The sequence below is a fragment of the Rattus rattus genome, chromosome 1 (assembly GCF_011064425.1).
Source record: "Rattus rattus isolate New Zealand chromosome 1, Rrattus_CSIRO_v1, whole genome shotgun sequence".
Lineage (NCBI taxonomy): Eukaryota > Metazoa > Chordata > Mammalia > Rodentia > Muridae > Rattus > Rattus rattus.
Window position 1 is genome coordinate 162,774,282 of NC_046154.1, and position 17,421 is coordinate 162,791,702.

Sequence of the window (17,421 nt, forward strand, 5' to 3'; positions counted from 1 at the left end):
CAAGGTCTCGACTGTAGACAAGAGGTCTACACTCTTGGCTAAGGTGGACATACCTGTGGAGAGAAAACCTGGAGAACCACTCAGAGGTGTGTACAGACCCTTCCTCTCCCACAGCATGTATCCCATCCTCTCTGTCCTCTCTGTGGTACCATTCCTGTCCTCCACATTTGCTGCAGAGTTGTGTTCCAGTCTCTTAGCTGAGGGAAGACCCCAGGCATGAGTCAAGGGAGGAGGCACCCGTGTACCATAAAGAGGCTGCAAGCCGTGGGAAATAATTTTTTTTTAATGGCAGAGAAAGCACACCAAACTGAACAGAAGTCTAGGCGGGAGTTACCAATGTACAGATCAACACCTGGAGGTCCAGAGACGGTGAGACATCCACAGAGAACCAGCTAGGTTAGAGAGCAGTATCCCTGAAGGCAAGCAACAGTGGGTCACCCTTGTGTGTCTGTGACTTGGTTGTCACCTCAAGCAGCTGTTCACATCCTCACTTGATGGTAGGGCTGGGTCGGCTCATGGATGACTACATGGAGGAGAGAGGCCCCAGGGACTTGCATCACAAAGGAGTTGATGCCCCAGACAGACTCGAGCTGGGTACCTTGCACACCACACCCGTGAAACAAGACTTGACAAGGGTCCTTGACAGGTGTTGAGGAAGTAGGACAACAGGCGAAGGATACAAGTTCCTTTAGACTCTAGGGTTTGGCGCAACTTCCCAAAAATCATGCTAGGAAATGGGTTTATCAACAAAACTTGGCCATCCCAAAAGACAAAAGCCATTCTCCTAGCTTTTACCTTAATGTATCTAGGATTAAAAATAAAAAAGGAGGAAAAAAAAAAGGCCGCAACTCAAGAATTATTTGGAGTATTGTGGCACTTTACCAATGTTTTGCATATATATACATATATGTATATATATTATATGGCAGAGTAAACATAACCCTGTCAATATAAACTTTCATCATAGATAATTGTAGCCTGCACACTCTCAGGATCCAGAAAGTGTCAGACCTATCTTACACTTTTCCTCTTTAAAAATAATCTAACATAGTCATACTCTTTGGCTAGTAACAAACTATGAACATCTTCTGAGAATACAGATAAAGCTCTGAGATTAATAGTAGATTCTCTGACGTGCTCCCCCACCCCCCCCTTCGGTATCAGAAATGAACATGTTTCTGAAAAACTATCCCCAGAGCCATTCATGATCAGGAAAAGAAACAGATATGTTTGTTTCACCAAATGGGCTTTTAGCAGAAGCGAGAGAACATATCTTACTTTGGCAAAAGAAACCCAAGCACAGACATGATGTTGTACAGGTTTGGTCCATGCAAATGCATGTTCTGTTATGTGGGGGTGCCCTAGTCCCACCCCACAACCACGATCAGCATGCAGGTTATTGTCAACTACTGGATTCGAGATAATCAGAGATAACTGGCAGTGCACCTCTTTTGTGGAACCATGATCAAATCACTAAGGCAGGAATATGTGACCTTGTATAGTATCAGCAGGAATTTGTCGGATGCAAGTTTACACGGCATGGACCTGCAACTCACTGTCTACAAAATGAAAAGAACCCCAAACACAGATTCCCTAAACACAATTCGGTTGAAAATGAACTGTTAAGCTTTTAGAAATATATTCGAAACTACGAGACCGCTCTGTGTTTGCTATACATGAACATTTTTAAAAAGTTCCCACCCCTAAAAACTGGCCATGTGATTTCCTCATGCCGGGCAACAGCATCAACAACTAGCCACCACGGCTGATGCATGAACAAGTACAGCCTCCAAGGTCATTCGTGTGTGACATGATGCTTTTCAAGGTCATACTTTCAGTTTTTCATCAGTCAACCAGGAAGCAGAGGGATCTTTAAGCCTTGGTCCATCTGTTCGATCATGGTCCTCGGCAGCAGGTGTCCATGGCTCCTGGGCACTGGAGGTGGCTTGGCTGCTGAGTTGGCCTGCGGGTTCTGGCCTCTGCTACAATCTCACCTGCAGACTCGTGGAAGGTTCTTCACTCAGGGGCACACGGAAGCCAAGTTCACTGACCTGAGAGTAGCTGAGGCAGTGGAGGCAGCTCCTTGGCCCAGTACAGACAGACACCAGGAACAATTTGTATGTTTTTGTGGTGCCAATGCGGGAGGGAACCAGAAACCTTGCTCCTGGGAAGCGTTGCCACATGGGGCGGTTTCATACCACAGAACCCTTGGAAGACGACAGGTGGATGGACTGAATCCTAATGGCCAACGTCCTCTGTAAGTCCTGAAGCACATCCTGGCCGGTCCCTTCGCCATTTTTGTCATACAGGAGCTGCTTGAATGCTTCGTTTTCAATGAGGACCATCATATTTTTAAGGAAGTAGCCTTCACAGTAGGCTGAGAGCTCCGTCACCCCAAGGAACTGTGGGGAGGGGAAAGGAAGCAGGTGGTTACTGAGATAAAGACGGTGATCATTCACTAAGCTGCAGTGGCCTGGTGCTTCATCAGTCCCATCCTATCCCCAGGCTGTGGTTTGTGGCTCCCACTCAAAGGGCTGAAGTCCCTTCTTTTACCTCTTGCCTTGTCCAAATCTAATTACTTTTTTGAGTTTTAGAATGGGCGAGGTAGTCTGGGACCGCTGTTTAGGACATGGCTATAAATAGGAACTCTGTGGAAACCGAGCGGTTGAAGAACCAGCCAGAGAATCGGTGTCCTGTCGAATACCTTCACCTACAGGCACAGAATTCTTTGGCTGGGAGAGACGCTAGCACTAAGTTCACCCCTTCAATGTGAGTCCTGCTCTTGGGTCTCAGAGCACAGGGCCTCATTGCTGAGGTTTGGTCCGTTGCTGTGTATAACAACACTAAATTCTGTATCCCAAGGTCTGAACTTAGCTTTTGTTGTGGAAACCTTGCTCCTTAGTTTAAAACTATTGGTTAATGAAGATGTCTACAGCCTGTAGTTAAGCAGGAGAGAGGCAGGCGGGGCTTTGGTTCCGGGGCTTGGGCTCTGAGGAGAGACCACGAGGAGAGGGAAAGGAGGAGGGAGGAAGGCATCATGGGGTAGGTGGATTGTGAGCGCACGACCGTGAGGGCCAGCCAGTTGGAGTAGGAACATGGCAAGTGATATCTCGAGGTTACCAACAGGGAAGTAGACAAATTAGCATAGAGGGGTGATATCTGCCCAGCGGTAGTGTTTTAAGGCTTATAATAAATATAAATGTCTTGTGTCTTTTATTTGGGGACTGAATAATCTAGTGTGTGGTAGAGACCCCCAAATAATATTTACTGCAATACCTCATTCTACAGATAGGGAAACTGAGGCTCAGAGTGGCCCTTGGAGCTTGCTTTGGGGGTGAGTGTCACACCCCACAAGTTCGTATAAATGAAAAGTAATGCAACTTATATACTTCTATTCGTCGTATCTGCTAACATTAGCTGAATGGTGAGCTAATGTTACAGACCCACACAGGTCTGAGACTCTTGTCTCTCATCTCCTAGGCAGAGGTTTATAGACTACAGCTCTCCCCCCTATCCCTGCTGCTGCTAAATTTAGCTCACAATTTGTTTTATAAATAAAGTTTTATCAGAATACAGCCACGCTGCCTGTCTGTTTTCTACTCATGTATGGTTGCTTATGCACTAGAGGTAGAATCAGGTAGGCAAAACCAAAATAAAACATTAAAATGATCAATCTCTCCCCCTAAGCCTGCAATAAAGTTGCGAACAATTATCTGCCCCTTTACAGAACACGTTTGCTTCTCCTTGTCCTGTTACGTTTCTCAAACACAGAGATCGTGTCTCACTAATTTCTTTTCTAAGATGGGGGGGTGGGGTGTCTCACATACTTGGCTGGATTCAAACTTTCTATGTAGCTGAGGATTGTCGCGACCTTCCGATCCTCCTGCCTCTGCCTCCCGAGTGTTGGAATTACAGGAGTGTGTCATTAGGCCTAGCATGTCTTACGGAATTTCTTTATTACCTTCTGATGAGTACAGCCTAGTAATGAAAAGGTAGGTCAATGGACCCTAGGAAAGGACTCTCCTGGGGTTCCCGGACACCTTTCTTTCCACCACAATACTGGTACTGTGATCGAGCTTTACTATATTTGATGAACCAGACTGCCCTCTTTTTCAAGACACCCTGAAAGGGCCGTCAGAGGCTCAACAGTGAACAGCTAAGACACCTGGGAAGGAGAGACGCTAACCCACGCATGAACGGGCCAGGTTTCTTATCTGTCTAAATGCCAGAGCCGTCCCAAGTGCTTCCCTGAAGCACAGAGGTGAGGCTGTGGAGGTCCTTGGGAATGTTTGGAACTCGGCTGCTACATCTAAGTGTCTGCACTTCCTATGTCTCCAAGCAACCAGTGCTTCTCTGCTTGTTCTTGCGCTACGGTCAATCTGCAGCACGATCTGTCAATACTGGATTCCCAGTGGCCGGGGAGCATCTGCTGAGGCTGCACTGTCCATGGCTGAGGGAGGTAGTGTACACACAGGGCAGGAGGCAGCTGGTCTTGCCCTTTCCCTCATGCAAATACCACAAATGCAGATGTTGATACTGGAGCCGCTCCAGGATGGCATCTGGGAAGTGGGAGCTGATGTCTGTCAAAGCAGAGGCCCTGGCCACAAGGGTGTACTGTCACAGGTGTCCTTGGCCTGCATTCCCTGCCAGCACTCATGTGGTATCAGTTTTCATATTCTACCAGGGCATGTGCTGTTGCTGATACGTGCTAAGGACTCTTAGGACATGCACAGGACTCAGCCAAGGTGAAAAGCCATGGAAGAGCCGCCCATGGAGCTCAGCTTTCTGGGGGCGATTCAAATGACCATGGTTAAGAGAGGGGAGGAGGAAGACAGTGGTTCTCTTCCTGAGCACAGACCTCTCCGGGTGGCGATGTTATGCAAAACCACCCATTTAAGATGAAGACAAATACTGCTAAGCTAGGGTGAGGTAAAAATTTCAGTCTTTAGGGACAAAGCAGAAGGGTGGAGAGTTCAAAGCCAGCTACATAGTGATTCTCAAAAAGGAAAAAAAAAAGCTTAGCTCCTTAGGAACCAGGTTTGGGTGTGGTCCACACTAGCCTGAGTGTCATGAGAATGTGAATGTGCTTGTGCGTGTGCGTGTGCACGTGCATGCGTGTGCACATGTCCAGAGACACGAAGGGAAGTGGTAGTTTGCATGAGAGGTGTTCCCCATAGTTTGGAGCGTTTGAACACTTGGTTCCCAGTTGGTGGTGCTGTTTGGAAAGGTTTGGATGGTATAGCATTGCTGGAGAAGGTAGGACATCGGGGGTGGGCTTTGAGATTAAAAGACTCACACCTCTTCAAATCCATTTTCTTTGTTTCACGCTCAAGGTTTGAAGACGTGAGCTCTCAGCTTCCTGCTCCTACCATCATGCCTGCCTCTTGCTGCTATGCCTCCCCACTATGACAGGCTCTTATCCGGCGGGGACTCTAAGCCCAAACTAGCCCTTCCTACTATAAGTTGCCTTGGTTGTGGTGTTTTTTATCAGCAACAGAAAAATAATTAACACTCACTTGAACTTGCGTTGGAATCAGGACACATCCCCCTCCCCCTGTCCCCCCCCCAAGTTTTTGACTTGCTAGATGTGACTTCCTAGGAACAACCCCCCCACCTCCGGAGATCTGGGGTGTGATTTCCTAATAAATTCCTTGCTCCTGCTGCCGGGTTGGAGACCCCGTTTTGAGGCCCACCATTCTAAAATCTTCTATTCAAGATCGCTTGATAGCAGAGACATTAGCTAGAACCTGATTGGGAGCAGAGTTGAGAGCCCAGTCCAGGCCATCAGAGTCTAGTGATGTGATTCTCGTCAGTGCCGATTGAATGACACTCTCAGAGACCACCATTGTCTGGCTTACCTTCCAGCGTTTGAGGAAGAAAGAAGGACAAGGAGATGATGGCAGATCTGAAGCAGGAAAGAAAACCCTACGGGGCTGGGCATGTAACTGAACGGCAGAAGCAACTGGCTGACGTGTGCCAAGGCCCAGAGTTTGATCCCAAGCAACATAGCACAGGGCAGTCTTGGAGCACGGGCTCAGCTCTGGTGTCAAGGGGAGACTCACCTTGGCATGGCTGTAGATATCCACACAGTTGTCAGTATTGACGCTTTTTGCACAGATAATCTCACAGTGTCGCTGCAGAGCCTCCAGCTGGAAAAACTTAGCGGCAGACAGAAGCTAGAATCCGTAAAAAGAGCCTGTTAGAGGCAGAGAAGGGGAAGAGGAAGGACCAGCAAGACTATAGGAGTCAGCCACTGTGATGGTGTGAGAGAGAACTGTCCCTGGTAGCCCGGGGCATTTGAATACAGAGTCCCCAGCTGATAACACTGTCTAGGGGACCGTTTAGTAGGAGGTGAGGTTTTGTTGGGGGATGTACACCACCGGAAGCAGGCTTTGAGGGCTGAAGGCCTTTCCCTACTCCTGGACGGCTCTCTCTACTTCCTGTTTGTGGTTCAAGTTCTCAGCGGCTGCTCCAGCCAACATGGCTGCCACCTTGCTGTCTCCATGTTGATGAACACGAATTCTCATCCCCCCGGAACCACAAGCCCAAATAAACCTTCTCTTCAAGCTGCCTCAGGAGTGTTTTGCCACGGCACTAGAAAATCAACGAATATCAACGAATATAGCCTCAGTCTGCAGGGCCCCCGGCTGAGGGTCAGGAAGTAGAGACGGCTGGAGTATACTGCAGACGTAAAGTGAGACCGGGGGACAGGCTCTAGTTACGCAAGTTTATTGTGGGACAGAGACTATGGTGAAGTGAATCACGGACACACCTGTTATAGCGGGTGAACCCCAAGTGCCCCAAATCACATCTAGCAAGGAGGAGGGGATAGGATACCTATTAGCCAGGTGGCTATCACTGTGGCTCCTCCCTTGCCTGTGTTCTCTGGGTCTCCACTCTGATGTGACGCCTCAGAGGGGCTTTCTTTGCCACCCCACCTCAGGGACCGTCCCTCTACCCCCGCCCCCATCTTCTCCCTTACGGTACTTCCTATCTAGAAGCTATTTCGGTCCTGTCTCCCTTGACAAGGTCAGATTCTTCATGCCACTGGGCCACTGTCACAGCCAGCCTAACCAAGGTCAGCTCTGGGCCATGGGAGGCTCCCAGAAGTGTATTGTAAGTGACAGGCTCTGGAGAGGGGAGCTACAGTTCCCCAAGTGTGTGAGGGAGCAAATTGGGTTTATCATGAGCTTTCTTGTGTTTTTTTTCCTTTATTTTGAGACACAGCCTCACTGTGTAGCCCTGGCTGGCCTGAAACTTGCCATCTAGTCCCGGTGGGCGTCAGATCCCTCCCAGGTTCTGCCATTATAACACGAGCCATCGTGGCTGGCTGTGACTTAAATGTGAGTTCATTTACCTATAGAAAACCTCTCGGTGAATCGGCTCTGAGGGAGGCTGTGCAGGCAAGCATGTCCCTGCCCCAGGAAGGCAGCTCATTCCAGCTCCACAGAATTTAGGTTCTGAGCTGGCTGTGTGGCCCCTCCCTTGCCTGTCTCTTAAACAAACCAGTAAACATAGTAAATGTAGAAAGAAAAATGTAGGGGTTGGGGATTTAGCTCAGTGGTAGAGCGCTTGCCTAGCGAGCGCAAGGCCCTGGGTTCGGGTCCCCAACCGAAAAAAAAAAAAAAAAAAAAAAGAAAAAAAAATGTAAAATGTTTATAAAGGCCACCTGGCCTTGAGGAAGACGAGATGAGAAGAGGGGGCCAGAGAGACGAGTCTCTTGGGGTGGGGTGGGGGAAGGTAAGCAGAGGAAGGAGATAGGACTGCAGAGACCTACAGCTCTCTCCTTGGCCAAAGGTGGCTAAGAATCTTCTAGAACAGATGTTTGTAAAATCCTCTTAGACCCAGAGCATGACCATTTCCAGAAGAGAAAACAGAAGCCGGTTAGGTCCAATAAAACCACCCAAGGCCCCACAGATTAGACATGGCAGAGCCCTGATCTAACCCAGAGTTTGGGCTGAAGCGCTCTGGCACTAAACTCCCAGCTTTTAAAAAAAAATATTTAATGACCTAATTATTTTTTTTCGAAAGGATCTGATTATGTAGCTCCAGTTGTCCAGGAACTCCCTATGTAGACAAGGCTGGCCTTCAACTCATAGAGATCCACTTGCCTCTGCCCCGAGAGTCCTGGGATTCAGGTATGTGCCACCGTGCCTAGCTAGTGCCTTTGATTTAGGAAAATGGATTCATCCTCCATTTGGATGGGGGATAACAATGGGGAGTCAGGTGCAGAGGGAGCAGAATCCGGGATGGGGAAGGGTAGTGGTGGAGGCAGTGGAGGAAGGACAGCAGACGGGTGAGCTCCCAGCTCTTAGCTTTTATGTCCCAGTGAGCAAAACAGGGATAAGAGCCATGCTTCTCATGGATGCAATTCTCTTAGCAACCACAAGGGGGAGGACGATCTCTAAGATACTTCCCGGAGGTGCTGTAGTGGTCCAAGCGTGTCAGTGCAAGTGGGCCCCCAACTCTCCTCTCGAACTTGCCCCTCACAAGCCAGTTAAGGCTGGTTTCCACCCAGGACCCCTGGTGCATCCAGTCCCCAAGCAGAGGCCTTCCTGGAGAAGCCTTGTTTGGGAGGACTGCAGAGTCAGGGAGGATCAGGCCACCAATCTGAAGCCAGAGAGAAGGGAGGCTGGGGTAGCTAAAACCACAGTGGTCTCCTTACCTCCATGATCTCATTGTTTTTAATGAGAAGTGACTCTGGGCCACCGTAGTAGAGATACTGCATGACCAGCTGGAAGGAATAAGACACAATGAGTAAGACCTCAGTGGGACACAGTTCCTCCGGAAGCCGCCCCACTCCCAGCCTTGCCGGAACAACACTACCGGATGGGGAACATTTGGACAGGTTTCCCTACTGACACCCCAAAATCATGACCCTGTGGTTCCAGGTCCTGCCTCCACGTCTAACTGCAGGGCCAAATGAAACCACCTGAGCTTGTCTCCTCATGACAGGTGAGTCACCTGATGATGCTAACCAATGGGTGCTGGCCTACCTCTCATCCAGTCAGGCTGTGCAGGTGACACAACTTAGAAGTCCCAGAAGGCCACACTGGGAGCCAAGTTCCTTAACAAGCTTACAAGACTCCAGAGGAAGCCATAAGGGGTCCAGGGTTTTGAAAGTCACTGGTGGTGCTGTGAGTGGTTCAAGCAAGGCTGTGTCCCTTGTCACGTGACTTCCAGTGTCTGAAGAGTGTTCCAAACTACAGAGCTTTGCAAATGGGTGTTCCCAGAATGGCTGCATACCATGGATGTATCTAGATTTAGTATATGCCTCACTTGACAACCAAGGGCTCTTTTGCATGAGGCGCATAAACAGTTTGCCCCAGGATCTCCATTTTCTTTTTTTTTTTTTTTGGTTCTTTTTTTCGGAGCTGGGGACTGAACCCAGGGCCTTGCGCTTCCTAGGTAAGCGCTCTACCCCTGAGCTAAATCCCCAGCCCCAGGATCTCCATTTTCAACTGCCTTCCACATGACTGGCTTTCCCTGCCTGGAGCCTTGGCAACGGGGTTGGCAAAATCTGCAGACTGGTCATATCCGCATTGGGATCACACTGTGGTACAACCATTACCATAATATAATTTAGGAAACTTTTTTCAAACGTGCCATGGTATATTCAAATGTGTGTGTGTGTGTTGCACATGTATGATAAAATACTGATTTTGGGGAAATGTTTAATACTCTTAAACTAGCAGATAGTTGTTTCCCCCACTGCCAGCTGGACAGACTGTTGGAATCACCCTGTTTGCATGTTTCAGTGAAGCAGCTCCCTAGTAGAATTTGGTTTTCTTGCTTGCTTTAAGGCAGATCTCACTATGCAACAACTTGCTGTGTATCCCAGGCTAGCCCCTCACTCCCACTCCCCATACCTCCACTTCCTGAGTGCTGGGATTACAAGTGGGTGTCATCACATTCACCCTGGTGCCTGTCATTTATGTACACTGTCCTCTTTCTTGCTTCTACCGGAACCTGGCCATGTCTTCCAGCTCCCTCAGCCTGGATGTGCTCTCTTCTTTACCAGTGAAAGCTGGCCCCTCTTTGGGTCACTGGGCTAGGAAATTTGGTCTTCTTCCCATTAAGTTTTGCTTCAGGGAGGAGCTTGTCTATAACTGAAGTGTCCTTTACAGTCATCTGAGAGTACAGATGTCCCTCATTCACTGTATTTCTGTGCCTAGCAATTGTGCCTGGTGCATAGACACCATATCATCATCACCATCACCATCACCACCATCACCACCACCACCACCATCATCACCATCACCACCACCACCACCATCATCACCATCACCATCATCACCACCACCACCACCATCACCACCATCACCACCACCATCACCACCACCATCACCACCATCACCACCACCATCACCACCATCACCATCATCATCACCATCACCATCATCATCATCTGGATAAAGGGTCTCATCTGGTATTCTCAGGCTGGCCTGGAACTCATGGCAATCCTCCTGCCTAGTCTTCCAAGTGCTGGGGCTGCAGCCACACCTCACCATGCCCTCCTCATGTGAACATGTTAGACATAACACATCTCCCATGTCTGAGTCTCCCTTATACTGACTTGGGGTTTCTGTGTCCAGCCGCCTGGTAGAGAGGCAGTGACATTGTCTAGGCCTTGGGAAATAATACTGCACTGTCCCCCTTCCCCTCCTACCTTGGGGAGTGGAGCTCATAACGTCAGCCAACGCTGGGCTATTGGCTTTATTAAAATCAATTGATTCCTCCAGCACCTTCCTCATAAAGGCCAAACCAATAATGACAAGAAACGCCGCTGTAATGTCCACCCCCCAACACGGGCTCTCCATTTATAAAGCACTTTCCTCTCAGTCACATGCACTGTCTCATTTGTTCAAGGTTGAGCTGAAACTGCTGCCTTGGCAGAGGAAGACTCTGGGCTAATGGAACTTAACTCGGGCCATCCCAGCCCCTGCCAGTGTAAGCATTTTCTCTAAGTGGGTGCAACAAGTCTTCATTAGGCCAAAGGGCCAGCACCCAGAACTGTTTTTCTTGGCGGCTACCAGCCTCTATGAGGCAGGGACTTTGGTGGCCTGATAGTCCTAGCTCCAGGTGTGGCCTCAGTGTGTGTGTGTGTGTGTGTGTGTGGGGCGCTGGCTTTCGTACACACATGATATTAATTAGTCTCGAGGGAGGAAACACAGTGCAGTTTCAATTACTGAAAACTCTTCTGCCAAAATCTACATGCCAGAAGCATGTAAAACACACGGGCTTCTGGGAGCCTCCTTTTGGGTTGGATTTGGCCTTCCATGGCCTATTTCAAGCCACAAATGAATGTTACCTTCTTTTATGAGGGAATGGGCAGGGTCACAGACAAGTCCCCAGGGCCTGATAAATCTTCCTTTCCATTACAGGAACTTGGAGCTGATGTGGCCAGCAAACTTTCCCCATCGGAAGCAATTACAGGCCTGGGGGTCCCACTGAGGCCAGCCTTTCCCATGAAGGACTCTGAAGATACGTCCTCTGGGCAAACATTGACTGAGTGCCTCCATCAGCGGCAGGCTCTTACTACTGGAGCCTTCCCAGTGAGGGCCCGGCTTACCAGTCACAGGATACTTCTGTGTGTGTGTGTGTTCATGTTCATGTGTGCTCGATTCTTTCTGTACAGTTAGGTGACTCCAGAGCTGACTCAGGTTCCCAAGGAACAAAGGGACCGACCGTGTTCAGTTTGAGTCTTTTCTCTCCTAGGGGGCAGCTGTGGGAACCTGGGCCACATCCTTCCAAGAGCTTTTGGTGGGAGAGTTGGAAGGGTCAAAGGACACGGGGACAGCATTAGCTTTCAGGTTTGGAACCCTGGGTCCAGCAGCATTAGAGTCCCTGGCCGGAAGTGTGAATTCTCATGCCTGAAAGTCAGGCTGTAAGGGCCAGCCCTGGGAGTTCTAAGAATCTGCAAGGCATTCGGAGACCTGCTAACGTTCAGAAGACGCTACTAGGTAGAGTGCCTGGTTGCACGGTGGTAAGAAAGGAGGGGAGGCCTCAGGGTGCATAAGGTTATGACCTGCTCTGAGATTTATGGGTCTGATGCACAGACCGGACATCCAGGGGGCATCTTCAAAGCTCCCTAGGCAGTGCCAGTGTTTTGGAGGCAGAGGGAACGGGATTTCTGTTTTGGGAGGAGTTGTACTATAGAAAGACCATCTCAGAATGGAGTCCTTGAGGCTGGACACAGATCCTGCTTTTTCTAGCATGGCTGGACACATCATGTAGGTCTTTTACATGCATTCTTCTCTTTGTCCGGAATGTTCTAGCCTCCTTCTTGAGCCCAACGCCTTATTTCTGAGTCTTCCAGCTTTGGCTTGGCTTTCGACTCTCCATTCCTGACCTTGCCCCAACATCCTGGGTCTGAGCTGTTACGGTACATTTTCTCTGAAAAAGGAATCCTCTTTGCACACACCCTACGGTATACTGTAGCTGACTGGTGCTTGGAGATGCTCCCTCTAGACCTATGAGTCTTTGAGAGGGGGTCTCCTTTACCATTGGGCTCTCCTACCCTAGCCCAAGCCTTGTAGTCAGGAGAAGCTTAGGGCTGAAGGCTACCCCAGGGCTCACCTGGAAAATGGGGTACTTCACGTAGCCAATCTCCACGCAGGTGCTGTCGTTTGTTGGCTTGCTGGAGAGGAGGGCCTTGAACCTGCATAACACACAGAGAAATCAAAAGACTCATCCATGCCCCTGCAGCTTATCCAAATCAACTCTCCTTAGGACAGAAATCTCTGGACCCCTGCTCTAAAACACAGCTGGATGATAGCTGTAGGGTCTTCATTCAGAGCTATAGATCACGCCTAGAACGCATATTCTTTCCTAAGCTGGCCCTTCCATGAAAACTCCATCGCTTTCCACACTTCCCCAGGGCTTCCTCTGTAGGTGTCTGTCTGTTCTGCGTACCTGCCCTGGCTTCCCTCTTGTCGGGTGCCCAGCTGTTGTCAAAGTCGGGCCTTTCTATTGTTCAAGCTTCGCTTCAGGGGAGTGGGAGCTGAGGTTTTTGTGAGATATGAAGCCCCCGAGAGCATTGAACCCATACTTGTTGTCTTAGTTGGGGTCTCTATTACTGTGATGAAAACACCGCACCCCAAAAGCAAGTTGGGGAGGAAAGGGTTTATTCAGCTCACACCTCCACATTGCTGTTCATCACCAAAGGAAGTCAGGACAGGAACTCACACAGGGCAGGAACCTGGAGGCAGGAGCTGATGCAGAGGCCATGGAGGGATGCTGCTTATTGGCTTGCTTCCCCTGGCTTTCTCAGTCAGCTTTCTTATAGAACCCAGGAGTACCAGCCCAGGAATGGTGCCACCTACAATGGGCTGGGTCCTCCCATGATGATCACTAGTTGAGAAAATGCCTTACAGCCAGATCTCATGGAGGCGTTTCCTCAACGGAGGCTCCTTTCTCTCTGATGACTCTAGCTTGTATCAAATCAATACACAAAACCAGCCAGTGAGTGCACTTGCTGACCTGGGGCGGGGCTCTCCGTGGGTGATCATAGGTCGTCTCTGGACAACAGGAACCCTACTAGTGGGACACTCCGATTTGGACACTCGTGCAGAGAATGAGGTTTTAAAGAGACTAGGCCAAGCTGTCTCTTTTATTTTTAAAAAAATTCTTTCCCCTTCAGGATGATAACAGGTTTGAAGAACAGCAGATAAGACAGGGCAACTGGGTTCCTCCCACCCCGTGCAGCTCCCCCTCAGGACTAAAACCTCCAGGACCACAGTTACCATGAAGAAAACTAAGCACTGGACACTGGCTCACTGTGGAACTGCTCGTGTGGTGGCACCAATTAAAAACCCGTGTGGAAGGTTCATTTTTCTTGTGGCTGCAAAGCAGATGCCTGGCGTTTGTTTGCTTTGGGGGTACACAGGAGACAGATGCTTATGAGTAACCATTCCCTGAGCAAATTCCCAAGAGGGGCTTCTGTATTTGCATTTCCAGAATCCTCACCCTATGTGAGCACCCTCTTCTCACTTTCTGTCTCCGTCGGGCATGTCAGCCTGTCTCTCTGTCACACCAGCACCGTTTTCTGTTCCGCCACGCCCTCCGCTCCCTGTACATTTTCCAGATGCGCTGAGAACCAGTCATAAGGGATGCCAGCCGTAGGGCTGGGAGAGAGGATACACCTTCCCTTCCTCCCTTCCCTTGGGGATAGAACTCATGGCTTCACATGACATAATACCACTGTGCAGGATTCCAGCTCACTTCTTCTGCATGAGATTCTCACCTCACTACACAATTAGGGAAAAGCAAGGTCAGTGCCCTTCTGTTTTGGAGGCTTGTAGCAAATCTGTTGTCTAACATTTGGAGACTGGGCCTCTGGAGGCGGCCATGAAAAGGGTCTCAAGTTGCCAACCGCCAAGAGCATCTGCTCACATACTTTAACCCCTGGTGCAGAGCTCTGCCAAGACGAGAGGGTGCGTAGGCTGCATAAAGAGGTACCCTGTGCTCTGGGAGCTTTGATTTGGAGGAACTGTTCTGCCAGCCCAGTGATAGTGGGCAGGGATGCAGCCCAGTTGGTACAGTGGGACCTGGCATTCATTAGGCCTTGGGTACAATCCCCAGTACCACGTACACTGGGCACACTGGTGCATGTATGTAGTCTCAGTACTAGGGGTGTGGAGGCAGAAGGATCAGAAATTTGAGGTCAACCTTGCTACATAGTGATTCCAGGACATCCTGAGTTACCTGAGGTTTTATCTCTGAAAGGAAAAAGGAGAGGAACAGTCACAGACGTAATCCAGCCATGGGCAAAGCCAAGGGTACGTACCTGGGAGAGGCTGTAAACAACAGCACTTTGTGAGCGTAGAAAGGCCTTCCCTCTACCAGAAAGGTCACGTCAGACATCTCTTTATTGTTCAGAAAATGAGGGTCTAGAACAGAAAGAGGGAGTGGCTGCATTAAAGAAGGGAAGGAGAACTGGAGGGAGAGGACAAGGAAGCAGAGTGATCTACTCACTCTTCATGGGTGACCCAAGAGTCAAAATGGAGGACAGCACCCGTGGAGGAGGGATGCATCACTACCACCCAGCTTATCACAGGAGATGCTCCAAGCTGACCTGTGTTAGAAACAGCCCTTGGGCTGGCAAAATGGTTCTGGGGGCAACAGTACTGTCAGGGCGTGTGAGCTGACTCGAGTTCTGATCCCCAGAATCCACTTAAAGGTTTGATGCATCTCTGGGGCTTGGTGACGCACACCTTTAATCCTAGCCCCTGAAGGCAGAGGCAGGAGGATTGCTGAGTTTGAGGACAGCCCGGTCTATAGAGTGAGTTCTGGGACAGCTAGAGCTACACAGAGAAACTCTGTCTAGAAAAACAAACAAACAAACAAACAAACAAACAAACAACACACCAATAAACTAACAAAAAGTTGGACACGGTAGTGCTAGCATCTTGTACAGAGAGATGGGTGGTGGAGACTGAAAATCCGTGGCAGTCAGCTAGACTGGCATACACAGCATCTGCCTTAGACAAGGAGCAAGTGAGGCCTGACAGCCGAGATTACACCGTGACCTCCTGCACACCCACACGGTGTGAGAGGCGCGTGGAATCTACCCACTGCCATGCTCTTCCTCCAGCTCAGAGTCTGTCTGCCTAGTAGAAGTGTAGAGGGGCAGCTGTCCCCTCGCCACTGGACTCCAGGTCCTTCTCTCCCAGCATCAGTGACAGAGGCGCCAGGCCCCTGTTCTTACCTCTCAGACCAAAGGCAATTGTAGCTAATACACAAATACTGAGTCTACCTTATGACATGGTAGGCCTTGGGCAGGGGTCCCGTCACCCCCGCTGTACAGTGGACGAAACAGAGGCATGCAGACTATACAGTGGCTGTGCAAGCCAGGATTTGAACTAAGGCATTTTGGTTCTCTGGCTTGACTCACCAAATACAAGGCTCCCACATATTACCTTTAGTTTAGCCATGCAGACCCAGTGCCCTTCTTGCTGGCCCTTGGAGTCAGCCTAGCACTTCTGTCTTGCTAGGAGAATCTTCAACCCTTTGCCCCCGCTATCCTGGTAGTCCTTACTCAGCACAGACAAGGTGGCTCTAACTGCTGGGGTCTTGCAGTAGGTCACCTGCATGCCTGCTGACTAGAACTACAGTAGACAGGGCTGACCTTTCCACAGGGCTCTCTGAGGAGCCACCACATCTCTCTTCACCTAAGTGATTCTCCCGGCTTCATGCTATGTGCTCGCTGGTTCTCATCCCTATGAGAAGTGCTGCAAACCAAAGCTAGGTCATCCCCAAAAGTCCTGACTGTCTCTCCTTCCTTGCCCTTCATTCCGCCCCACCCCCTCTTTTCGAGTTACATCATCGTTCTAGACACTCACGGAGCTTCTCTCGGTCTCGTTGCCTTCACTTACCACAGGGACCATCCCGACTGGGGGTGGGTACTTGCACTTCACAGGGCAGAAAGGAATCTACACACACATGCTATGAACTGTGGGGCAACTGGTATGACTTGCTGGATCCCAGTTAAATCTCTAGTCCAGGTGGATAAGAAGAGCCTGAGCCCAGATACCCAGAGAACGGGGACCAGTCCAAGAGGCATAAAGAGAGAAGACTCAGCTGTGACTGACCACCTGAGAGAGGGCAAGCCTGAGCCTCAGGCTGTCTCACAATCTTTGCTTCCACCACTCCTATAAGGCTGTTGGCCGGAGAGGAGAGAAAGGGTTTTTAGTGTGTTAGGCCACTGCCATCTCAGATCCCGGGCTCTCTGAATCCAGTACAGCTCAGTGATTCAGTTCCTGTCTCCGATGACTGGTGTTTGTGGGGACAGGCAGGGTGGGTTCCTATCATAAGGTACCTCTCCCCTCCTACGAACCTTTCAATAGCTCCCTAGTGTTCCCAGGAGAAGCCACACTCCTTTCCTCTTAAAAAAAAAGGGGGGGGGTTTATTTGTATTACTTCTAGTGGCATGTGCATGTACGGACACGTGCAGGTCAGGGCAGCTCGTGGGTTCTAACTTCCCTGGTTTGGACCTACAGGTGGTTGTGAGCCGTCTGACATGGGCGCTGGAAAGAGAACTCAAGTTCTCAGGAAGGGTACTACGAGGACATGCTCTTAACTGCTGAGCCGTCTCTCTAAGCCTGAGGCCATGCTTCCTGATAAGACGGCTGTGACTGAGTTCCTTTTCCGCCTCTGCCTACTCAAGACCTCCGCTTTCTTTAAAAAAAAAAAAAAAACCTCATTTTATCTTATGCATGTGTGCCTAAAATAAATTAATTTTATATATGTGTAATATGTATATGCAGGAGCCCATGGCGGTCAGAAGAGGCACGGTGCCCTGGAACTGTAGTTACGGACAGCTAAGAGTCACCGGGGACAGAACCTGGGTCCTCTCTTAACCATGCGGCTACTTCGCCCGTCCCGTCTCTTCCCTGCAAAATGAGAAAAACTGTACCAAAC

The 17,421-nt window shown here is 49.7% G+C and overlaps 1 protein-coding gene across 3 annotated transcripts in view; it reads right to left on the bottom strand.

Moving 5' to 3' along the window:
* Positions 1–264: 264 nt before the first annotated feature.
* The window catches only part of Btbd11 (BTB domain containing 11), a 116,505-nt gene continuing 99,348 nt past the window's right edge, over positions 265–17,421 (bottom strand). For all 3 annotated transcript variants that reach the window (XM_032910290.1, XM_032910283.1, XM_032910298.1), the window contains 5 exons: positions 14,789–14,891; positions 12,580–12,661; positions 8,666–8,734; positions 6,063–6,176; positions 265–2,402 (listed from right to left, as the gene is read on the bottom strand). In XM_032910290.1, the coding sequence (XP_032766181.1) occupies positions 2,193–2,402; positions 6,063–6,176; positions 8,666–8,734; positions 12,580–12,661; positions 14,789–14,891 (578 nt within the window). In that variant the 3' untranslated portion in view covers positions 265–2,192. The remainder of the gene's footprint in view (positions 2,403–6,062; positions 6,177–8,665; positions 8,735–12,579; positions 12,662–14,788; positions 14,892–17,421) is intronic.